The sequence below is a fragment of the Thermobia domestica genome, chromosome 13, assembly GCF_964235325.1.
Source record: "Thermobia domestica chromosome 13, izTheDome1.hap1.1, whole genome shotgun sequence".
NCBI lineage: Eukaryota > Metazoa > Arthropoda > Insecta > Zygentoma > Lepismatidae > Thermobia > Thermobia domestica.
This window is the reverse complement of record NC_137466.1, coordinates 170,083,440-170,110,732: the sequence shown is the minus strand read 5'-3', so window position 1 is coordinate 170,110,732 and position 27,293 is coordinate 170,083,440. Positions and strand designations below refer to the sequence as shown.

The 27,293-nt window shown below is 36.3% G+C and overlaps 1 protein-coding gene across 1 annotated transcript in view; it reads left to right on the top strand.

The window, feature by feature from the left end:
• Positions 1–27,293, top strand: part of LOC145668741 (lysozyme 2-like) — a 39,444-nt gene that overhangs the window by 3,700 nt on the left and 8,451 nt on the right. The window contains exons 2-4 of the mRNA XM_081736871.1: positions 6,099–6,278; positions 19,082–19,155; positions 24,814–24,955. Coding sequence (XP_081592997.1) covers positions 6,099–6,278; positions 19,082–19,155; positions 24,814–24,955 — 396 coding nt within the window. The remainder of the gene's footprint in view (positions 1–6,098; positions 6,279–19,081; positions 19,156–24,813; positions 24,956–27,293) is intronic.

The window sequence follows — 27,293 nt, the reverse complement described above, 5'->3', positions numbered from 1 at the left end:
CTTTCCTTCTAGTTTAGTGCATTTCTGGTCGAACCATTGTTTGTTCCTATGTATTTCCACTTTTTTTTTTTTTTTTTTTAAGTTTAACGTTCCACTATTAATGCACGGAGACTAAGGGAGACGGCGATGATGATGATGGGATATGGGATGAAATTGATGTGATGACAAAAGTGGAAGGATACGGGAGAATTTCGAGATAATCCACGCACACGGTGTTTGTCCATCACAGAGCCCATTTGGTGGGAGTTGGGACCGTGATTCTATTCGAAATTTCAATCTAGTAGTCCCATCTCGCCTGATCCTCCTCTGATTTCTTTAAATTAAACCTCCTCTAAACGACTGAACAGCAATATGCTAAATTGCCTTCTTCTATCTACTGAAACGTGCTCAATTTGATTATGTGTTTCATCTGGCGAGATCCAAACATATTTATGAATGTTGCGATATGGGAATTTTGTACTCTTCACAATTAGGTTATTGGCTGTTGCAAAGTTCACGACTCTAACGCTGTCTTCCCTATAATCGGTTTGAAAATGTCTTTTCGTCCTATATTCACATTGAAATCCTCTAACAGAATTTTCATATGGTATCGCGGAAGTTGATCAAATATACAGTTTACTTCTTAGTCAAAACCATCCTTTATATCGTCATCCCTGTCTTCTGTTGGGACGTGTATATTTGGAGCAATAGTATTGCACCACCAACCCTTAAGAGTAATAAAAGAAAATTTATCATTTACAAATTCAATACATTTAGTTGCTTATATTAGTCCTATTCGTTTATGAGGAAAAATAATTCTTTCTTGTTGATTTTTATTTCCTTCAGAAGAAAAAAAATAAATTTCCGGCCTGCACTGATCCCTTTCTACCCGTCTAACTTCCTGAACACACAATATTTCTATAATTCACTCATTAGAAATTTTAATACGCCTAGCATACGAAAACTTATATTTCATGTTCCAAATCCTGTCCACTTTACGTTGCTGCGGTCGTGCCAGTGTCATTCCACGGCTGGATGAAGGTCTGTCCAACGTTTTTCAACGATCATCTATCTCGATCAATCGTTTTCCACATTACTCCGCAACGTTTCTAGATTTTGTCACACCATTTTGTACGAAACGTTTCTTAAATCGCTTCTTGTCTCTTGGTATCCAATCAAAATTTGCTCTCGTCCACCGATCATAATGTCTTCATGTGATATACCCTGTCCATTGCCACTTCTATGCCTTAGTTTTTACCATAAGGTCACACTTATCACCTTTCTGATCACGTTATTCTTTTCCTATTTTTGTGAGTAAGCTTTAGTATTCATCCTCCCACGTTTTATTGTGTAGACTGCAAAAGAAATGTATCTGATTTTATTAACGTCCATCTCCGGTCCATATGTCATTACAAGCAAAATAGTCATTAAGATTTTCAAGATTTAAAGTTACACACATTACCATTTTCTTTTTAATATGAAGTTGCTTTTCGAATGCACTCCAGCTTAGCTCAATACATCTATTAATTTCTTCTTTAATGTTGCCACTCTGGATATTTTCTGTCCCAGAAAGATGTAGGCTAGTTGTTCACTCCGTATTCCACATTGACTTTCTTACGAAGTTGAACATCACTTTCACTTTTTCCATATTCCGTTTCGATCCGAGTTTCTTGTGTGTCAAATTAAGTCTTTAAAAAAATTGCAGTTCTGTGGTGTTTGCGAAGAGCACAATGCCATCAACGGAATGGAAATAGGTAAGATCTTCCCTGTTTATATGTAAAAATAAACGGTTCCCCCTATAGGTTAAATGTTCCCGTATGTTCCGAGCCTATCTAGTTCAGACATCGAAGCATGTATTGAAGAATGTTTTTAAAAAGCTTGAGAGGAAAAATATTATTGTCCTCATACGATCTTTCTCTATTTTTACAGTCTTTGTACAGCTAAACAGTTGGATATTCGCGCTGGCTTGCTTATAGGTGTTATCTATAATTTTAAGTTTTCTCAAGAAACATTGATTGAAGCGTTAATAAACACCGAAATCTACACAGATTCGAGAGCTTTTTCAGTCAATAAATGCAGAACACACATTTATTCATAATTATCTAACGTTTCTATCAGTTCTTTCATAATCTGAATATGATTTATTGTGCTACAGTCATTTCTAAGTCTGGTTTGACTGGTTGAGCCGGTTTGAGTAGACTGTTTGACCGGTTTGACAGTTTTTCTAATCGGAGAATCAATACTTTCGTAAATTGTAAGAACATTTACAGGTCTGTAATTACCTAAGTCTCCTGTGGGTCTTTTCTTATATGCAGCAGCATTATCTTGACATTTCTTCACTTCGCAGAAACCCGAATACAGTATAAAACTGCGCCACGATCTTTTCTGCTTCTTCACCAGCTTCCTTTAGTTTGTCTAATATAAATCCAGTCTCTTCCGGTGTCTAACCTCGTTTTATGTTCTTTATAGTGAATGTAACCTGTTGCAGCATAGAGGATATATCTGGTTTCTTTGCTCTTCGCTATTTCTACTTTCGATTCATCGCTTGAATATACCGAGAACATAGATTGGATTTTCTTCAGTATTTCTTCGTGGATATAAGTGATTGTGCCGTCTCTTCTTTTCAGAGATACTATCTGCTTCTGTCCACTACATAAGCTCTGTTTTCACCCTTCGTTCATATTTTCAATTGTTTTTCCTTACAAAGTCGCTGTTTAACTATCTTCCGCAATTTATTTTCGTATTGCCTTGCAAATTTCTCGTACATATTTATTTTAGATCTCCAATTGTTATCATTAATCGTTATTTACAGAGTATCTTCTTTTCTTCATAAGACCTGTGATTCTTCTGAGATTCTATTCTTTCTTTTTCGTTGTAACACTTCTTACCTTTGTAGCTCTATCTTTTTTTCCTTGTAAACTTCTGAATGCCCAATTCCTCTACGAGCAGGATAAAAGATTTTTAAGTTCCACTGGAAATATATTATGCTGCTCTTGAAGAACCTTTCTTTCTACATGTAGTCCTACAAGCTTCCCTAGTTTGATCTTTATGTGTAGTTTATACTTTTCCATTTGATGATCTTGGTCTGCGTCGAACCTGTTCATAACATTGCAGTCTTACTCATATATTTCTGTTTGACACGATTTCACTACTTCTTTCAATTGGATATTATCATTTCCTATTCATGTAAAACTTAATCTTGAAGACCGATTTCATAACGTAATCTTCTCGGCTCCGGTGAATTCTACTAAAACGTTTCCACGTTCATCCCATTCGCTATATCATAAATTTTCATTTGATATTTCATTTCACTCTTGTTCTCCAATTCTGGTATTGAGGTCTCCCATGATAATTGATACATAATTATTTTCTCTGTCATTTAATTCTATTTTTTTAGTAAAAATGTTCAACTTCCTATTCCGAATGACTTGCTGTGGGTGCATACGAGCATTCTTGAATCATTTGTAATTTATATTTCTGGCAGTTTGACAACAAACCATGGGCGCCCGCAGGATTTTTTTCAAGGGGGCAAGACGCATATACATAGACTAGCCGTTGGCCCCTCCAGTACCCCCGAGTCTGCTCGGCCTACGGTCTCGCATTTCTTATCTATCGGCCTTTGCATCAACAGTAAATTTCATTAATTTGCTCTTCATATTTCCTGAATCTGCCCATCCGGGGGCTTCGCCCCTACACACTGTCCACTGTCTTTGCTCGACCTATGGCCTCGTACCTCTTGAACCCACAATTCTATTGTTTTTCCTATTTCAATTATCTAAAAGATAAGATTTTGTATCCCAAGAAAACGCCATTTAAATAGCATGGGAATTTCTTCATCCCCTTTAGACCCCTAAAAAAAAAAAAATAAAATATTCATTTTTGGCAATTTTCCTGTCGGTTAGTCCTGGAAGGCTACAATCAGGCCAAATTTCATCATTCTAATTCTGCCGGAAGTGCCTAAACATTTTGTAGAAGATGTCCCATATAAATAATATGGGAAAGGTTTTTCAGTTCCCCATAAAACACTCTACTCTACGGGTGGAAATTTTTATTTCCGATAATTGACTTAGGTAACGCTAACGAAATCGTACAAGCATACCGAATTTCAAGTTTTTATTCCAATTCTAAGTACCTAAAACATGAGATTATATGTCCAAAAAAGCCCATTTAAATAACACGAGGAAATTCTTCATTCCCTCTTTAGACCCCCCCCCCCAAAAAAAAAAAATCCCTTTTGGCAATTTTCCTGTGGGTTAGTTCCGGAAAGCTACAAGCCGAATTTAATCATTGTAGCTTTGCAGGAAGTGCTCAATAATTTAAGTCAGCTCATCGAGTTTTAAGAACGAAGTCGTATATTTGAAAATGGTTTGAAGGTCTAGCTTAGTCAGTTTCTGAACATTATAATTGCTAGAATGAAACTCTACAAAACAAAACTTCATTGTTATCAACATCATGTTTGCAGAACCAACAACAAACCGCGAAATTATCTTTTCAGCTCAACTGATGGATAATATAATTCTAAATACTTTGCAATATTGAACTCACCAGACTGAATATAATCATTACTGAAAAAAAATAAAACATCACACGGTAGAGGAGAGTAGGTTAAAATCTTGGAAATGGGTTCGACTACATTTTGTTACTCCTAATCATTTACTTGAATATTGATATTAAAAGCAAACTTTTGTCACCACAAGAGCCTATAAATGAACATTTATCGAAAATCCAGAGGGGGGGATAATTTTCCCCTCTTGCCCCCGTCTGTGGGCACCCATGTAACAAACCTTACTATTTCAGTAGAGACACTAACTATATCCAAGCTATTGTTCTTCAAGTTCTGACTTGATGAAATCGACGGAGGTTTTCAGTTTATGAGAAATTCAGCGCTACCCTTCTTGTTACTTTCTGGTTCTATATAATAGAACAGATGTCCGGTCTTCTAATCGATTAATTCTCCTTCTTTTAATTAAATTGTGCTTGATCCGATATGTCCCAGTAGATTTTGTGTATCTTTTCCTCCAGTTCCTGGAATATTGGTTCTGATGAGAGATATATTATACATAGCAAAGGTCAGCTTTAAACGCAACCAAGTCCAAAACTTCGAGTATTCCTAGTACCCTTTTCCTGGATGTGATTCTGAGCGTTGCCTTGCCCAATCACAATTCGGCCTCCGGAGATTGTGGAGTATGGCTTCGTGTTCTCTCATTATTAGTAAAAGATGTTGCGATAACTAGCAGAAAGATCACAATGCTGACTAAGCACGTTGGTAATCAGCCCTTCCAGTCCGACTTCTGTAGTGAACCTATAAGATCCATTATGGAAAGGAAGTTTCTAGTCTGCACCATTATGATGCGTGGTTAAATATTGCTGGCGCGGCCGACTCCATCATCTTCGACTCATCTAACCGTCTGGGTCTCCTTTCGAGTAGATACCCGACATCATAATATGATTGCTTTTCTAAGTGAAACAACTGGAAACCCGCAGAATAACTTTTTTAAAAGTTCAAAATTTATATTGGCATGGTTTCATTTGCATAAATTCCAGTATTTAAAGATTGGATATTACTATAAGCTTATATATAGAGCTTTTGAGAATATATAACATAATATAAATTTAGAAAATAATGTATTAATAAAAACAATAACAATCTCTTTATTAGTACACTCGCCATTAGAGATAAGGCCAGGAAGGTATATTCATTGAGTTAGAGTGTAGTACTTTTCTACTGCCTACAATACTTCAATATTCATTTCTCCCTTTTAAAAAAAAAATCCAGAAAGGCGATTTATTAATGTAGAGAGTTTTATGGGTACAATTTTGTAGTGGGGACATGGTCACTCAGTGATGAAATGCTTGCCTCCGAAGAGTCACAAACTCAATTACAGGTCAGATAAATTTGTGATGGAAGAGCATTGTGTTCGTGCCATCCGTATTCAACCAACTTTTGCATTCACGTTTATGAATACTGAGGCTCTTGGGATATCATAATATCTCGTCCTGTTTAAATGTAATATTTGCCTTAACAGCTAATCGACTTGATTAAATCTCTTCAAATTTTGAAATATGAGGTTAATATTGCCGAATGTTTTACCAAAACTTATTAATAGCATTCTTTTCAGGTGCTTACATCACAAACATGAATAATCAATGCATGCATTGTTTATGTGAAGCATCAACTGGATGTGACCTCAAAACCGGGTGCCATGAAGGCTACTGCGGGCCATTTGGAATTTCTAGAATTTACTGGGCAGATGCTGGCAAACATGTATTACCAGACGATGACCCAGAAAGAGCAAGAGGTAAGAATTAGTCTTTAAGGGGTCAAATGTGTTATCTTCGGATCCATTTTTCCCCCATCGACTTCTGTCGGTTATTGTTGTTTCTGACGTGAGACTCAACGCAAAGAGTAGGTTTCTTCCTTGCCTAAGTACCATATTTTCATATGTATGTTTCAAGGGAAGGTTTCGAGGGAATGTTATTACTCGACCTGACAACTTAATTTCACTACTCTGTTAGGTGCCGTGGCCCTGCGTAGCGTAGTCGCTAATGCTCTCGCCTTCGGTGCGAGCGGTCCCAGGTTCGATTTCCGGTGGGAGCACTCGGTCGAAAAAGTGTAAAATGCTTTTTCAGGTCGGCCAGCCTGAATGAAGTTTTACTGGATTTTCCTCATTCACACCAGGCGAATGCCAGGGTGGTACCTAACTTATAGGTCCCAAGCCGCTTCCTTCCTTCTCTCATCCTTTCTTCCTTTCATTCCCTTTCCTCGCCGAGGGACGTCATCCGCCACAGCTGCCGAGAGCCCAGAAATCTAAATCCTAAATGTGTTAAGTGCCTGGTCAATATATTGTTTGAGTTGTCTATACTGTGTGTTTTATGGCACCTGAAAGTCATGTACGTCGCACTGTAGGAGCACCAGCTAAATACAAAATATATGACAAATAGATATGCAAATGTCCTCATTACGTATAATCATTAAACTCTTGTCATGCCTTAACTTCCTGGTATAAGCTTCGAAGGGTTTCAGTCTACTCACCCTTCGATTTTTAGTTGAAGGATAGGTCATCAGCACGCCACACATGCCTTTGTTATTGTTATGTTTTCTAGTCCGGAGTCGGCTACTTCTTTTGTTGAAATAGTTTCCCCATTGTCCCCACGACACTAGGTGAAATAACACTGAGAACGTCACCTACTTTCCCCATTGCTTTTGCATCCGAATACTGATCAAACTGTATACTGTTTGGCTGACTAAAGTCCACATTGCTTGACCTATCATCCAGGTACTGGCGAAACTCCACATAACTTGATCTTCCACCCAAATTGGCTGAACTCCACATTGCTTGCTCTTCCATCCAAGTAATGGTCAAAGCCTACACCATTTGACCTTTCAATCAAGTACTTGCTAAACTCCACATTGGTTGACCTGTCCAAGCACTGGTTAAACTCTAAACCGCTTGACCGTTCATACATCCGGAAATATCAGCTAAACATCACATTACTTGACTTTCCACCCACAAACTGGCAAAATTTCACCCTGCTTGATCTTTCATCTTAAACAGTATCTCTTTCAGGCATACTTTTGGCAAGCCTTCCCAGAATTGGAGAACCACTTACTCCGGAAATAAGAAATATTAAATTGCTATTGCCAATATACCAAAATAGTTTCCCAATTAAGCCCTCTCACATTTTGACTTTCAAAGTATTCTTTAAATTCTCGTGGGAGGTACAAATATTACGGGGAGAAAAATAACGAATTACATAGTCATAGATCCAATGTATGTGTTAATACAGAACTAATAATTTAATATTAAATATTTTATTCAACATAAAAAATCCCAGCTATTCAAGAAGTGGAAAACAGTTCATATTGCCAATACTGCTCAACCTATTTCTTCAATTTTAATTTCTTAATCGACTCTGTAAAAATCAATCGGTTACATATCCATTAACAAACGAAGAGTGTAATTTAAAATTGATACAAAACCGACGTACTCGTAAGTAATGGTGAAAAGTTTCGTAGCTTCATTTGTATATTTGTAACATTTATTAACTTGCATAATAAGGACTAGAGATGGACACGAGTTGAGCTAAAACTCGGCTCGACTCGAATTCTACTCGAGTTTCGAGTCGAGTCAAATGTAATTTTCTTTAGTCGAGTTCCGAGCCGAGTCACTGTTTTTGAGGTTGAGTTTGATAAAAGGCTCGCTCGTTCAGCATGGCTTGATTAGATTGGAAAGCGAAAGCCATGAGAAATGTAAGCAGTATTGTGGAATACTTCTAGTGTTGCTTAAGACAAGGGACACTACTTGCATCTCGTCTCGTCTCATAACGAGACAATATAATTTTATAACGAGACAGCCTCAAATGTAGTGAGCACCAATGTAAGTATACGCTGTATTTCTTACCATCAAGGTTGAGACTTGTACGATCGAATTTTTTAGCCCAAGCAGAAGCCTAACACGGATAGTGATGTCAACCGGTTTGGCTCGGTTCAACTGAGCAAACAGCTCGAGCTGGCTCAGTTGAGATGAGCCATGCTCATTTGAGACAAGCCACCGACTCGGCTCAGATGAGCCATCGGCTCGAGCCGTCTCGGTTGGGATGAGCCACCGAAACGAGTCAATCGGCTTGGTTCGGCTCAACTGAGCCAATGGCTCGAACCGGCTTGGTTGGGGTGAACTATCAGCTCGGTTCGTTCGGCTCAGGTGAGCCATCGGCTCAAGCCGGCTCGATTGGGTGAGCTGTTGGCTCGGCTCACTTCTCGGTTCGGATTGATAGTGAATGAGCTGTGAGACGAGTCGCTCGTGCCGTTGACAACCCTAAAGCCGGGCCAAGCACTTTTGAACATGTTTGCCTGGCACTCTATATAACTTTTAACAATTTTTGGTTCGAGCCCAAATACTTGCTGCTCCGGAACGCAAACCCAGAACCTCCTGAACGATGTCCTTGCCTCCTGAAGACTTCTCGACGACCGAGATCGTCAGTCAATTAGTTTTTAATATTCAGATACAAACCGCCTATCTTTCATTACACGTTGTTATAATAATAATAATAATAATAATAATAATAATAATAATAATAATAATAATAATAATAATAATAATAATAATAATAATAATAATAATAATAATAATTTGTAGTAGTATCATTGATAAGTATATTATCTATGTAGGATGCTCCAAGAGAGTACTAGGAACTACACACAGGATTCAGCTCGATTTGGCTCGTCTTGACTCGAAACTCGACCCAAATTCGAGTCGAGTTGGAGGAAATTTTTCGAGTCGAGTTCAAAGATGTCTTTTTCGAATCGAGTCGAGTTTCAAAGAAAACTCGCTCGTGCCAATCCCTAATAAGGACACGTTTCTAAAACAAATGAGTAGTTCATTCGGCTCTTCATTTTCAGTATTAGATGTAGATCTACTGTTTAACGTAGAATTGGAATCACGTGCTCCTACCAGGAATTGAACTCCGACATTTCATGCTGAAGACGCGTTTGCTAATCATATATCTACGAGAAGCGCCAAAAATTTGCATGCAATTTCGCAATTCTACGAGACCTAAATTTTCTGAACCCTCTTGAGTGTTCTCCTCCTTAAAGAATCCTTACATGACAACTGACCTAAATCCACGATAATTCTTACTTTCAGGCAAGTATAATAATAATAATAATAATAATAATAATAATAATAATAATAATAATAAATAAATAAATAAATAAATAGAAATTCATGTTTATGGAGCTTATTTCTTTGTAATTTTATTTGTAATAAAGTTTGTAATAAAGTTTGAAATTTTATTTTTCGATATTTTGCTATTTTCCACTTATTTTTATTAGTGTTTTATAGCTATTTATTTGAATTACAAATGAAGCACTTACGTATTTATCTATGGCAGCGTTTCCCAACCTTTTTTCAACTTGCGGCACACTACGGGTGTAACTTGAATTCTCGCGGCACACTCTTAGATATTATTATTATTTGCAAATATAAAATAGCATGGTATTTTTTTTCTGTGATTACTGATCATCTTCTCACAGAGATGAAAGCTCGATCTCCTATGCTAATTCATTATGCTTATTTTTTATTCTAATTTTATAAAGAAAACAACTGCAATGAAATATAGGACTCAGATTTTTAAAAATACGCTTTCTTTTTCGAAAATTGTATCCAATCTTTAACTAAGAACGAAGATCACTAAATAACGAACAAACAAACAAATGTCTTGTACTTTTAACTTTGCTGTTTTAACCATTATTATTGCAATCATACAGCTTGCAATGCGTCGGTCAAAACACACCTGTTGAACAGTGTTGTTCTATCATTCACGTGCGAATGAGTGTTCTACGAATATTCACTTGATGCGTACCGTACAAGTGCTTCCATTTCTCGGTGCTAGTATGACTCTCAATTGAAGCGTAACATAGCAGCTAACCGTGGAAATGTGTACTTGCCGAAATACTGTCTGCTACACAATAATACAGTCCCACTAGCTTTCGAACCCGAAAAAAACTTTATAATTTCCGAACAAATGTACATAAGAAAATGAAATTCACAATACACGTACCTTGTTTCATGCTAAACACGAGAAAGGGTTGAACAGAAGCGCACACGTCAAAACAAAGACGATAGGTGGCGCCAGGGGAAGTGCTGCTTGGCATAGTGCGCGTGCGTTAGTGTGACTCGAGTCGCTGCATCGCAAGGATGGTTCTGTACACCGTACAGGAACGCGTGTTCATTGTTAAAAAATATTGGATATCGGGATCGTATCAGACCGTTCAACGTGAATTTTGCCGTGAATTTTAATTCCGTAAAGGACCATCGAAATCATCAATACATCATTTGGTGAACAAGTTCGAAACAACAGGAACGTTGCTTACGGGACAGGGAGGCGCGCGTCCACGGATGTTCGAGGAGACAGTACAGAATGTGCGGCAACGTTTTTTGCAGTCCCCTAAGAAGAGCCTGCGTCAATTATCACAAGACGTAGGGATTTCAAAGTCAACTGTGCAAAGAGCCGCCAAAAGAGCCAAGCTGTTTCCATATCGCGTTACAGTCGTCCAGGAGTTGAAGACTACATATTGGGAAAAGCGCGTGATGTATTATCGTTGGTTGCAAGCTTTGTTGCATGACAATCCAGGAATCCTAGACTATACTTGGTTCACAGATGAAGCTTGGTTCCATCTCTCGTGAACTCGCAGAATACTCGGGTGTGGGCCGCCGAAAATCCGCATGTGTACTATGAGATTCCACTTCATCCCTTGAAGGTGGGAGTTTGGTGTGCAATTTCCCAACAGCGTATCATTGGACCCATCTTCTTTGAAGATACAGTAAACACACAAGTTTACTTACACATCTTCAGTGAATTTGTGAATCAGCTGGACAATCAAGAACTGCGTCGCGGTTATATCCAACAAGACGGAGCAACATTCCATACTTCCAACGTGGTCATGGCAGAAATTGAGTTCTTTTTTGGTGACAGGATAATCTCCAAAGGATTGTGGCCGCCAAGATCCCCGGATTTGACACTACCTGATTTCTTCTTATGGGGTTTTCTTAAAGGTTGTGTCTACAGAAACAACTCACAATCACTGCAAGTGTTGCGAAACAACATTGAGAATGCGATTCATGAGATCATACCGGAGACTCTACATCGGACTTTTCACAATACGGAACGCCATGTACAAACATGTCTTGACGTCCAGGGAGGACACTTTCAGCACCTGCTGTGATGGTCATATATTCAGCATGAAACAAGGTACGTGTATTGTGAATTTCATTTTCCTATGTATATTTGTTCGGAAATTATAACATTTTTTTCGGGTTCGAAAGATAATGGGACGCACTGTAGATGTAAAATAATATATTACAATTACAGTGATTTTTTCCATGGTAGAAATTCATAGTAAGTGAAATACAAAAATATACATTTTTTCCTATGTCTTGCGATTTGATTGCTATAGAATTGATAATTTTGTTTCGATTTTCTCGCGGCACACCAGCGGTCCATTCGCGGTACACCAGTGTGCCGCGGCATAACGGTTGGGAAACGCTGATCTATGGTATTGTGATTGCGCTATGTTGACATCTCTCTCATGGACATCAATCAGGCTTGCAAACTCCATATTGAGATAACTAAAATTTAAAAAATATATATATTGTCTTTCCTCATTCATATAGAGGAATATATGTCCATAATTATTTGTTTGTTTTTAAATATGTTTTTCCTTTTATTAATTGGGAAGGCACGTAATTTTGTGACATTATAGAGACACCACCGGCACTAGCCAAACTCAATACTAATCGACTTTCCATCCTAATTGTTTACTAGCTAAACTCCACTGTTCTACTTTACATCCAAAAACTGGCTGAACTCCACAGTGTTCTACCTTCCAACCAAATACTGGAAAATTTTACACTAATCAGTCTTCCTGCTTGATTTTACATCCAAGTACTGGCCAAACTCCACACTGCTTGAACTTCCACTGCTTTCTTCCGATTCACTAGCCTTTGTTTCCAGTTTAAACTCGTAAAAAACACAAACATGTAAAACGCTATTTGGGGTTTCCATCAGTGGCGTTAACTACTATGGCGCGAAACCCCGCAATGCGGGGGTCCCTCCACCCTAGCCTCCTAACATGCTTTTCAGTTTTGTATCAGTTGGCAATGTTCCTCTACCCTCCCCTTTTTTCGGCTATATTTGAGAGGCTTAACGTGTAGGTGAAGCACCGCAAACAAGAAGGAGGGAAATTCGGTTTGGTCGGCTTTTATAGGCTCTTATATTTTTCTTCGGCGGGAAATATTGAATCAAACTTTAGGATTGGCATGTATATTAAACTATTTCATATACTACATTGACAGTTCCATTGTCGTTTGACATCTTTGCGTGATACAGTATCCAAATTTTCCTTTTTGCTTTCTGCCAATATAATTCATCTCACTGATAATGAAATTCTAACGTAAGAAGGGTACAGATACTTACAGTTGTGATATTGGTTCTTCGTTTCCGAGAGAAGTAATTTGCTTTGTGAAACAGCAGAAATCTGAAATAAGTGTTCTGAATTCTGTTTGACCTACATGGCTTTTAATTGTGAAATATGTCATTGGCATCTAGCTTTTCAGAACTTATTGCCGCGTATTTGTTGTTTTTGACGTTCCCTGTCTCTGTTAGTTCTGCGGAGAGTTTTTCTCAAAATTGAAGTTAATATAAAACTATGGAAGAAGCACAATGGGCCAAAAAAGCTTAAGTAATCTAGCACTGCTCTCAATAAATGCGGACGAAACTGAAAAAAATGGATGCACGGGGGTTATTAAAGAAATTTGCTGACAGGAGAGCAAGAAGGACACCATTCAATTAATTCCTGCTACTTTTCATGACTACTGACGTCACTGACTGCAAAGAGGAAAGTCCATCTTTCATTGTGAAGCTTATTGAGTAAATTATATGGGTAACAAAGTGGTTTCCATTTATGAATATTTAGGCCTAGTACTTGCATCCATTTAACTCATTATTCACAGATACAGGGAAGTATGGTTATTTATTATGTTATCTATCATTCCACAAAAAAATGTTATTAATGCGGGGACCCTGGTATTCTCTTTGCAGGGGGAGGGCAGTAAACGTAGTTACGCTACTGGTTCCCATATTTTACTTTCTCTTACTGAGGTTTGCAGGCTACAAGAAATACTTAATAATACATTTCTTTCATCTGTTTTTCTTTCCAAACTTATATTTAGTTAAGTGTCACTACCTGAAAATTCATAGCAAGTTTCTTGGAATGCTTAATGAATTTTCATTTAAGAGCAGGCATGTAGCCAGGATTTTGCAATAGGGGGGGGGGGTCCGTGACGAAATACTGTGGTTATCACATTAGGGGCTCGATCATTCTAAACTATTTTACTGGCAACATATATTCGTTCGTTTAGCCAGAATTTCGTAATAGCGTTGGTGGTGGGGGCGTGACATGAAATACTTTGGTCCAACACCAGGGGATCGATCAATCTAAACTATTTTACTGACAACGTACCCATATTGTTTTTTTTAGGACAATAAAATGAGGATACGTTAGTAAGTATTTTAAAAAGAAAAACTATGAAGAAATCTTGAGTAAAAGAATATAAAAAAAGTATTGAAAAAGATATAGTTTTCCGAGGGCATTCGAACTCGGTTCTACTTGTCTTCTTCTTTTTCTTAACTTCATTTAATGTCGTCAAGGATAGCAATGAGATCTCTTTCAGGAGTAAAGACATTCTATAAAATGGATTAGTCTTGCCGCGAAATTCAAAATGGCTTATATTATTGGTGATTCTGGACATTTCTTAAGTTCTACCTGAGAGTCTATCTTATCGAACCGGTTTATCGATCGTCATTTGTAGTCCATAGGATTAGCATGGAGACAGATGAAATTCGGAATGCTTCGTTACAATAATATCCATTTTCAACTTGACCCCCACCCCGTTTCCTCCACACAAAGCTTCTCATAAGAATGAGTAACCAAATGCTTGCTGTAGCTTTATATTTTTGACGCTGATTCATCTTTTTCTCGTTTCTTTTGTTTCATCTTTCCTTAATATTTTCATTTCTAGATCCGAAGGGGAGTCCGGACCCACCCCTTGGCTACGTGCCTGTTTAAGTGTATATACAGGGATGTATGAATAGACAATTAGAGAGAGAACTAATTCGTAGTACGATCTGTTTATTAATGTTTATTATTAAATTTTGACTCCAAGAGCTTTTTAATAATTCGTGTAATATCTTGAATTATGAGTAATCTGAATATGAAGTAAAGTATAAGTTATTCGCAATATCGCTCCAGGTCATATTTACTAAAATCTACCCCTAATAAAACGCCTAATAAAAAAAGGAAAGATAAGCTGTTTCCGGTTTACATGATTAATACGTAAGTATGTCTACGAGTGTTAGATTGGATAAAAGATGGCGCTGTAAACATTAAGTGTTGGGGAGCTTTGCTCTCAGTTTTTATTAAATTTTTACTATTTACATTTCAATATTTTTGACAATTTTGTTATTTGTTACAATTTTAATATACTGTGATTTAATTTCAATATGTTCATGCGCCGCTTATCCTCCCTTATTACATTAACAGTGTGAAAAACATAATTTAAACAGGCTAATTCGGCCATTTTGGCACGAGCCATCTTAATACATAATCTTATTTCAAACAATTTTCATTTAAAATAACATTAGTGAAACAGTCCACAGGGCTCTAAGGCCGGGACTTCCTTTATATAAATCTCCTGTAAAAGTAATATCATCTCAGCTATACGGAAACGGGCCTTTCCAAAACACTTTCTTTCAGCTGAAAACTTTCTGGAATCAGGTGTTTACACTAGGCAACCTAGTCGTCTTCACTGGGCAATCTGATCGAATCGACCACAGAAAATAGAACGTCTTTCAATTCAGTTGCCAGTCGATTAGTCACTTTCGAACAGCAGGCAATTCAGTCGAAATCCTGTTTACACAGACGACTGAGTCGAAAGTGACGTCAGTTCAACCGAATCGACCACAAATCAACTAAGTGTAAACGCCCCATAATGGAGCGTTTACACTTGGTCGATTTAGTCGCACGGCTAAATCGACTCGCTGCATTTGCGACTAAATCGAAGCAACTAGACCGAATGAGATCGATGGATGTGTTCAATTGTTTCAACCGAAATTGAATGCTGCTTGTCGACTCGCTCTCCTCTGGTCAATTCGAAATAGACTGGCAATTTTAAAGATGTCCAAGCAAAAAGTAATTGGTACAATTTGCGGTGTTATAGCAGAAGAAAATAGAATCGACCACAGAAAATAGAACGTCTTTCAATTCAGTTGCTAGTCGATTAGTCGCTTTCGATCAACAAGCGATTAAGTTGAAGTCCTGTTTACACGGTCGATTAAGTTGAAAGTGACGTCAATTCAACTAACTCGAACGCAAATCGACTAAGTGTAAACGCCCCATAAGGGAAGTAACTGGAACTGGAGTGTTAGATTCGATCTTATATATTTGTATTATTGTAGCTAGAATTATTGAAATGAACTTTCTATTGAATTTAATAAAATATTTAATCTTAGTAATTATGGTTTGTTTAAAATATTTTAGAAGTTTTAGTAAATTACACTGTTACAAATTTCAGTGTTTTTTTTTTCCTCGATAAAAGAAGGTGATCTTATAGATTTTGACCTCCTGATTCAGGATCTGTTCTTAGTTTTGCTCTATCACCCACAGTTTTCGAGAAACAGTAAAGGTTAGTGTATAAAATAATAGCCCAATATACCTTTGTATATGAATCAATAGGAAATTTTATGGGTAATATGAAGTATAATACAGTATTGCAATTGTTTTAATTCGATTTATTTTTAAAATTACACTTAAATTAGAGCAAATTTGTGCATTTTGTAAGAAAAATTAAAAAAAAAGGTACCAGAGCACATATTACAAAGCAGTCGCAAAACAGAAGAAATATTTAATTTTACATTTATTTGTATCATTGCATTGCTTATTCAAATCAGGTAGTTGGAAATATTTGAACGTTAATGTCATACATTCTAAAACTCTTGTTGCGTTTAATGAAACCACTTTGAATAAGAAGCGGACCTGTTGTGATCTTGTTTTGTCTCCCTTTTTAAGAACCAACAAAAATATGCCAACATTGAAGGTGTCCATTTAAGGTGTACCTCTTCTCAATGGTAGCTAATGGGGCGTTTACACTTGGTCGATTTAGTCGCACTACTAAATCGATTTAGTCGCACGACTAAATCGACTCACTGCATTTGCCACTAAATCGAGCAACTAGGCCGAATCAGATCGATGGATGTGTTCAATTATTTCAACCACAGAAAATAGAACGTCTTTCAATTCAGTTGCCAGTCGATTAGTCGCCTTTGATCAACGAGCGATTAAGTTGAAGTCCCGTTTACATGGTCGGTTAAGTTGAAAGTGACGTCAATTCAACTGAATCGAACGCAAATCGACTAAGTGTAAACGCCCCATAAGTCTTTGTGGAATCTTTCACCATGTTCATCACCCACATGGACTGAGTTCGAATGGAAACAATCAATATGACTATTCAGAAAGTGAATCTTTAAAGACATATTACAACCCATCGTCCGGTAGGCATCGGTTAGGTTTTGAACCATTTCCTTATAGTTTGGATCTTTTTTTCTACCGAGGAAATTTTCAGCAACTACACAGAATGCTTCCCATGCAAACTTCTCAGTGCCTTCCAAGAGTTCATAAAATCTCTCGTGCATAAGTTCTCTGACTTGAGGACAAATGAAGATTCCTTCTTTGAGCTTCATGGTACTAATACCAGGAAATTTCCATCCAATGTATTCAAAGGCTTCACTGTTTTGATCCATTGCCTTTACAAAAATTTTCATTACCCCAAGTTCAATGTGTAAAAGAGGTAGAATAATGTTTTGTGGTTCAACAAGAGGTTGATGTGCCACATTTTTTCTCCCACTTGATAGTATTCTCTACGAGGCCAGTCTTTTACAACGTGATGATCGTATATTGCACGACTGTCCCATTCACATAGATAACAGCAAAATTTTGTATAGCTCGTTTGCATTCCTTAGTAACAGAGCAATAACTTTAAAATCTCCACATACTTTCCACGAGTATTTGTTGTACCGCACACAATCAAGCAGAATCTTCAGGTTTCCATAGGATTCTTTCATGCATATGGAATATCCAATTGGGATGGAAGGTAAATCACAAGAAAATATGAAGAAGGACAACTTTCAAGCTTACCTTCGATAAATCAATGAAAAGACACAATTCTCTGTCTTATGCTCGTATTCTAACACACTGAATAGGCCATCAATGTTGTTACAATAAGAAACACTGTCACTTGTGGAAAAGAATTGTACCAATTATTTTTCACGATAACGATATATCGAAATTTTCACACGTTTTTCCAAGTAATTATATTGTTGCATCAGAAGCAAGTAGTTCTACTTTCCTTTTCGGCAATTCTAAATCCCGTATAAGATCATTTAGTACACACTGTGTCATTTTATGAATCGCATTTGAATTTGGTGGAATACACTCTCTATCTCGAGGTGCAACCTCAGAATTCATCACAGCATCTTCTGTGTCAGATCCGTCACTAGTGTTCAATTCATATTTATCTGGTTTCTCTGGTTCAGGAAGGTCTACTGAATGTGGGACCGGTCTCAGGGCCGAGCGCAGATTTGGGTAAACGATTTTCTTCTTAGTTTTAGATGTATGTCCTAAAATGTTTGTTAAACAGAAATAACAGTCTATTACATGGTCTTTTGGCCCTCTCCATATCATTGGGACAGCAAATGCCATTGAATATTTCTTCCCTTTAAGCCATGATCTAAGGTCAACAGCACAAGTTGAACAGCAAATATGGGGTGCCAAACTTTTGTCTTGATCCCCGATTGCACATCCAAAATAGAGTTTATAGCACATCTTGATGGTAGGAGTAATGATTCTCCTTTGCGATTTCAAGATGAACTTTCCGCACATGTAACAAAATACATTATTGTCATTAATACACATGATGAAATCAACGTGACATGATGAAATCAACGGCGTTATGTGAGAAACACACAATATCTTTGTCTTATTCCTTGTTCGTCTAATCTCTGTAATGTACCGGTATATAATTTGACGTTTCGTATTTCAGGAAAATACAGTACTCACTGATATAAGGAGCAATCAGTACAACATTCATTCCTTATTTTAAATCTCTTCTCACCGCTTTCTTATCTTTAAACACACAATAGCTTTGTAACAAGCAACAGCGAAATGAGTTATTCCTTATCAACACATGACACTGTTGCCAAACAAAAAATATAAAATAATTCGCAGTGTTGCCAAACTAAGGAAAATAAATTTCCCTTTTCTGGGAAATTTCCATCATATACAGAAAAAAACCAACAATTTCCCGCAATCTGTGGATGATGAGCAAAAATTAAGGTCATTTCCAGAGCTTGAGGTTGGATGTCTGCCTGGTACACCACATAACTTTCAGGAAGCAAAATCACTGTAACACAGTGTTATTAAAGGATTAAACGATTCATCTATTGTGCATTCTTGACTTTTTCACTTCTTTTACCTTTATTTACTTTTCAGCTTATTCCGATTGTGCTAAAGAGTACCAGTGTGCAAAACAGATTGTATTGAAATATATGACCAAATACGGAAAGGTAAGTAAAAGAATAGAATTTTATAATTATACCTAATTTAAAATTAACTTTTAATTTTGTCCTGTATTTATCCCGTTTCAACTAAAGGAAACAATAAAATTATTATTATTATTATTATTATTATTATTATTATTATTATTATTATTATTATTATTATTATTATTATTATTATTATTAAATAATTTCTACAATCCATGGCAGGTCTTTTCCCGCTAATTAAGAAGTTTCCCTGGAATAGACTCCTCATCTATATTTTTGTGTTGAATAGTACTAACCATTTTAACACAATATATCAATTGTAACACCTTTCTCCTTTCTCCCTTTGTCCTTATACCATATCTTCTATCACGTCCCTTCTTTTTCTTTTGCGTTCGAATATTTTTCTTACATTTCACTTGAAGACTAACAAACCAAACTTCTTCTTCTTCTTCTTCTTCTTCTTCTTCTCTCTCTCTCTCTCTCTCTCTCTCTCTCTCTCTCTCTATCTATCTATCTATCTATCTATCTATATATATATATATATATATATATATATATATATATATATATATATATATATATATATATATATATATATATATATATATATACTGTATATATAATCAAAATAACTGCTATTTAAATTTTCATTAATTTTAAATTTTCTATGGAGATCTAGAAACAAGGAAAGTATCAAAAATATATGTGTGTGAATGTTCACTTTGGCAATCTTTGTTCTTTATTCTTGTCGTGTAGGCAGGTAAGGCGGTCAGAGAAATGATGAACAGATTTTCCTTTAAAACATTTGTGGCATCAGAGATGAGCAATTCTTTATATATGTTAGGGTCTATTATATTTATAGACGAGGAATGCTATAATATAGGAATATCTCAATTATCCAACAAATTGTTTTCTCTAAATGTTCAAAAGTGCAATCAGTATATTGATTTATTTATTAGTCCAGTGTAATATTTAATAAAGAAATTAATACAGTACAGTAAATATACTGTACTTTGAATGAAAGTTTATATTTTAATTTAACGTCCCATGTACATGATCTTTAAACTATGAGAAACAAATGATTAAGACAAGTGAACAATGATGAAAGAATTAGTAAGATGAGAATGTGAGAGGAGACAGGAGTATCCCGAGAAAATCCACGGTCATGATGTTTTCCACTACAAGCTTCCTTGGCCGGAGATCGAACCAAAGATCCCATGCAACAGAGGTAAGCGTTCTACCACTGAGCCACCGTCCCCCCAAATATACTTTGCTGTACATAAATAATATTAATTACTACTACTCATATAACCGCTTAGTATCGCATCAGGGGCGGAACCAAGAGCCGGGCAACTGCCCGGAGCGCCACAGTCAGAAAGCGCCAAAACGAGCATCAAAAAGTAAATTTTATAACGTGTTTTCTACTGACGTTTGGTTTGTATTTTTGTAAAGTAGTTTCAATTACATAATCTTTTTCTATTCCACCATGGAAGAACAGAGTTTCATATAGTACTAGGGGGGCTGTATCGATAAATCCCATACAACACGTACGTGTATGGCACATGTGCACTATCCATGCATAAGCCGTACATGTGCACATGTGCATTTGTGTGAATGATGCACACATACATAACCCGTGTATGTGCACATGTGCATTTGCATGGATGAAGCACACATTTATATAACCCATGCCTAAGCCGTTATGTTCGCATGTGCATTTGCGTGAATGAAACGCACGTATATAACCCATGATTAAGTCGTGCATGTGTACATGTGCATTTGTGTGGATGAAGCACATTTAAATAGGCTATTGGACATGTGTATCCATATACCGTACAGGTGTATACCTTTTACTTTCATTCTCCTAGTATTTAAAACATGCAACATGGCTATAATATTTTTAATTGAAAGTTTTCTGTTTTTCTCCAGGCGGTGTTATAGAGACCTTTCGACGAATGACAGCTGAATGACTGTAAAAAACTCCGTAACGTCCGCTGAGCTAGGATACAAGATAAACAGGTGGCAGCACTGTACTGATGTAACTACTGTCAGACAGTTCATAGGTCTACAAAATTATTTTCGTGACCGACTATAGCAGAACATGTTGCGTTATTTGTTACTTGGCAAACATGTCAAATATACTACCTAAAGCTTTGCTTATTACAAATAATAAACTCCAAAAGTAAAATTCTCGCTGACAATTATGAGTTACTTCTTATATGGATGAAGGTGATGTCTTTGGTGTTAAAAAAAAAAAAAAAATGGTGTTACTGCGCAAGGCATCAAATATATAAACTTTTTTTCGTTGTATCTCGAATATGCTTTTCCATCACCTCCGCACTACAGGGAAATCATCTGTGTCCTACATGTAAGTCATCTGGGTACTGCGTGTAAATTACTTATGTACTGCATGTAAATCACCTCTGTCCTACATGTAAATCACCTGTGCACTACATGTAAATCGAATATGTGCTACGTGTAAATCAACTGTGCGGTAGGTGTAAATCACTTGTGCAAGACGTGTGCATTGCACATGTACTACTGCGCACGTGAAGATGTTGAATAGGACCTGTGACGCTTATGTGCATCACATGTACAGGCGTGTATTTATACAGATGATGCACATGTTGCATCCGTGCAATTGTACATGTACTATACGGGTACTGTATGTGCATTGTGCTGTCTGGGATGGAGGCATGGTATGTAGAAGAAAGAGTGGAGGGGGAGTTGGCATTGTTCATAGCGGGTCATGTTCTTTGTGAACTTTTCCCAGGCAATGAATGTTATTGGAGTTTAGATGTTACTCTTTTAAAGTGGTAGTGGAGGGAGAACCGTATACACAGCACTTTTGATTTCTTAGAAACGACACCGCCGTACCAAACTGTCGGCTTTTGTTGAAAGTAATATCGAGGAGATGTTATTGTTTCGCTATGTAAAGTCCTTAAAGTCCTTGCCAAATCATTCGTTCCGACAGTTTGTAAAATCGAATATAGGACTCTGCAACAACATAGTAGTTAGAAGCGGCACTACGAAAAAAAAAAAAAAAAAAATCAGCGACTACCTTTGAATCCTTCCTCCTGCCAGCACATGTTGTTTCATTGTTACTAGTAACAAGCTTATCAATGCAACCACAACCACTACAAAAGAGTCAGTAAGTCCAAGGTATCCAAGTATATCGGATGTGTGATGTGGTGAGGCTGTGCGTACTATGTTGTTTCCTTAGAGAATATTAATAAAGCAGAGTATAATTATTAAAATGTCAGGGGGAAAATAAAGCATTCTGGATCTTATTACAGAAAAAAGAAAATAATAAAAAATCCACGAGGAAGAAAAACAAGCAGAAGCTTTGAAGAAGTTTATTTACCAATGGGTCGTATGAATAAAGCGGAGTCTTGACTCTGCTCACTTTGTTCATGAGTGAGGTGAGCAAGCTCTGTTTCATAAGCAAAGTCTCAAATTTCATATGAATAAAATCTATCATAGTTGTGAGAACTTACTCCTAAATAACCTGAGCATGCTCACAGAGTTTGGTCCACTCCGAGATGGTCAAGAAGGTAGTTTGTCAGATGTTTATATAATTTTTAAAAAGTGTTAAAAATGAGTGATATGGAATATTTTGTTAAAAAAAAAAAGAATTACTTTTTGCCAGCATTTGTGGACATGATAAGAGACTATCCAACCATTTTTAATAATTCGGAACTCCTTTCCCTCGAAATAGAACAGGTACAAAAATGCAGTATTAGTATTTCAGCATAGAGTACAGCGTTAATATTTAATAAAATGCATTTTAGAAACCTGACATTTGCATGAAAGCTCACATTTTAATGACCTTCTACGATTGCCCTGGCAATTGCGTTTCTCTTTCCTTGCCCCCGTTGTCTCTCGCGCGGTGTCTCATCTCCTGCAATGTCGTCCTCTTCTTCAAACCCTTTCTCAATGATGTCAAAATCTCCGTCTTTCAGATATTTAGCCACATTATGCAGAACAAAATAGGCTAGAATCACTGAAGGCCTTTGATGGTTGACAATCTTATTTTATTTTCCAGAATAAGGAATCATTGTTTGAGTTGACCGAAGCATCTTTCTATTATAACGCGATTCCTAGTGAAGTTGTTATTGAATTTCTTTTCTGCTGACGTAGCTAGATTCCGGACAGGAGTCATAAATCAATAAGCAATGGTGTATCCAGAGTCTCTCAGAAGCAAGATTTCTGATTTGTTTTCTGCCATAACTATGCGAACAGCTCCGTTCATCCATATTTGCGAATCGTGCACAGAACCTGACCAGGAAGCATCCAGACTCGCGAATTCCTTGTCATAATTACAAGTGGTGTGAACATTTAAGGTGCAACGTCCTTTACGATTTATAGACTCATCCCCGTGTTCATGAGGCCGTCTAATTTCCATATGTGTGCACACGATGACTCCTATAGCGAACGGAAAATTGTACTTCTGGCGCCACTTATTTATGGCTGCCTGTTGTTCAGCAAGAATATATGGAAATTTTATCCACAAATGGGCCTTCTCTACTGTTTTCTCTAGAACTTTTGAAAATGTGACAGACATGGTACTCTGGTTGACACTTATGTCCTCCCCTATTCCGTTTTGAAAACCTGGATCACTTAAGAATCTTAAAAAAAAAAAAAAATCGCATTCTCTGTGTTCGTTAGCAAGTGTCCCGCTCTAATTTTTTCCGATTCGCCTAGGAAAATAATTACTTAATCCATATTTTCTTTATCAAAGCGATAGAGAGTTTTATAACCCACTTCGAACGTGTTTCTGCGCTCCTTGCATATTTTCTGTCATTGTTGCATGCACCCATTTTCACAAAACGTCTTTACTTCACGGCTTGAGTCAGCAAATAAGGCGACTCAAGAGTTTTGGAGAGAGTACTCCGAAGTGTGAGAGAGATCTCAGTTTTATTCATATGAAATTAGAGCTATCTCAATAGTGGTGACTCCTTGCTCAGACAGTGAGTGACCTCTCAAAGAGCTTGCTCATCTTTCTCATCTTTATTCATACCAAAGGGAGTAAACTCTCTAAAATTTAAGTAAACTCACCTTGCTCAACCTTATTCATAAGATCCAATGTTCTCACATTAATGCTGTACGTAAAACACGTTGAACATACGTGAAAAGTATTTATTGGTATTTCACGTTATAAGAATAGATATTACGTAGTCGATATAGTAGAATGACTCCTGATATTGTTGATATAGCAAAACAATTTACAAAATAGCAGTATTCATGTCATCATTAGTAGTATTCAATAAATGCTGTTCCATATTGTTTTTGTTTATACACATCGGTACATAATAATAATAATAATAATAATAATAATAATAATAATAATAATAATAATAACGCAATGTAATTGATACCATATGTATATTTTTAAGTGTTAAATATATCTACATACTGTATCTGAGTATTATTTTTGTTTTTGAAAAATGTGTTTAACATATTAAAATCACTGTAATAAAATGTAAAATATAGGCTAGGACTATGGGGGCGCCTAAAAGTCACTTTGCCTGGGTGAAAATTTTGCCTTGGTCCGCCCCTGTATCGCATACAGTGCTCCGAAGAAACTGCTATCTTGAAAATTGTAACGTAGTTTTGATATGAAACATGGAATAACTTTCTACTAATTTTTGATTGTTAATTGTATTTTGTCAATTATAGGACTGCAATCAGGATGGCGTAACAGATTGTTTCGATTATGCTTCAATACATTATAACGGTGGATATGGTTGTGAACAATCAATGGAAGGCACAGAATTTTTACGGAATTTCAAGCAGTGCATGCATCAAAATCATCGTGACGGTAAGTTAAGTGTCTTAAGACATATGAACTAACTATAACATTATACTGCTATAGACATATAAAGAACAAACTGACACTGAGGATAAAGTAAATAAGCGGAGGTCTAGCACTTTATATGATTGCACGAAATAAACATCATATGACATGCTAAAACGGATAGATAATTAAAGAAAATTAATTAATATGAAATAATTGGTGGAATGAGAATGTGGGAAGACCGTGAGAAAACCTCACACACACGACACTTGTCCACCATAACTGAAATCAAACTAGGGACTCCTCGCACCAAAACTGGTCGTATCACTTAGCCACTCTGTCCACAACAGAGACTGCAGTACTAATGGAACATTCACGATTCGAATAGTTAAATCGTGAAATTCTGATTGGATGAGAAGAATTTAATGATTAATCTAGCTTTAGCAACAAACGAATTTATTGATTACAAACACAGTCGATAATATCACAAAGTTTCACACATAAAAACACTTAATATGTGATAAGAGAATATTAATAAGTTTAAATCTTAATGGAATATTGCCACGGATTAATGCTGTTAGAATTATTCAAATGATTTTCCTTCCATTTTTCGAACAATTTTGTTCCATATTCGAAGAATATAATGTTTAAATGTGGCCCTACTTTAATTTTAATAGAAATTATGAAAACTTGATATTTGCCACCTCTTAAAAATACAAGATGCATTTTATATATATTCATCCCCATTAATATTGCTCATTCACTGACTTTATCTTCGAAGACTTTTAACATAAGCTGTGGCAGGAATATTCAGAGTATACCATACTTTTGTATACTCTGAATATTCCTGCCATAGCCTATTTGTGCATGTTTTGTAGAGCTGGGAATACTTCAGTGTGTTCATGTGAAAAACCTGAACATCCTCAAAATATATCCAGTTCTAAAAAACGCACCAATCCTACAGTTTTTCTTGGTTTTCTGCGATTTAATATAAATGGACAAGAAGCGTTTAGGAAATGGACGACTCATAAAAAAAAAAAAAAAAACTTTTCTGAATTGTTTATTTTCTTTCAGTGGCGCACTCTGAATTCTTCTCCCAAAATGTCGTTAATTCCTTTTAAAACTTGTGCTTTGTCTGAATCAGGGGTGCACTCATGGAGGTCCCCTCGATCCGGACCCGTCCATTCTTGGTAACTCGACAGATATTTGTACACTTCCTTAAAATTATTTGCTTTAGCAGAGAAAGGATTCATGTGCTTCAATAGTTGATCTTACAGTACACCTGAACTCTTTTTTTTTTTTTTTTTTTTTGGTCTCAGAACTAGATTGTTTTTATATCTTTTTTTAAACAAAAAAATTGGTGGAAGTTCTTGAAAATTACTCATCGTTTTCTCATAGACTATAGATCACATCATATTTTTATGTTCGTTATTTTCCCCTAATAGACATATAATAATAATACAAAAACTGCATCAATATATTGGAGAGGCCTTTTTCAACAAAGTAAGTATTAAGCTCAATAATTGTAATATATATATATATATATATATATATATATATATATATATATATATATATATATATATATATATATATATATATATATATATATATATTAGCGTGGTCCTTAATTACATGGCCAAATATTTTTTCCGAATTTCTTTGCTCCCAACCCCTAAATTGGTTCCATGTCGGACCCAATTTATCCATGAAAAAAAAAATGGACTCAATCGAAGAATATTTAACCGAACCCCAAGCAACCTAAAGTTTGAATGCATATCCAATATGTTAATATATAGGAAAAGTTTGGAATAAACCCTTCTTAGTTTAAAGCGGCTGAAGGGAAAGGGACCAAATCTTGGATACAGGGTTTGGAAGTAATCCACATCTGACCCTGGGAAATAGCATGATGGCGGCCATTTTGAAGTCCGCAATTTTGTATTCGGACCCAAAATTTTACATGGAAATGATGGCGCATTCGTAGTCTGCGTAAACATCACAAAGCTGACTTCGGGAATAATGCCATTGCACTGCATAAATTGTTTACACTTCGTAAAAAAGTACAAATTCAACAGTACTGTGTGCGAAGAAACTAAAACAAACAATCGCATAGGAAAACAATCGTACTTTCTCGAAGCCTTCAAATAAACTGACTGAGCTGAGCATTGCTGTTATCGTTTCAGTGTTGCCAGATATGCATTTTAGTAGTCCCCTATCTAAGAGATAAATAACCATTCTGAATATTTTTTTCAGTGATAAACTGGAACATATTGTTTAAATTATTGATTAGGAAAGAATCATATTTACTTTTCCTTTCACTGCAGAGAAACGAATGTGCATTTCTTTCTTTACTTTATGGTTT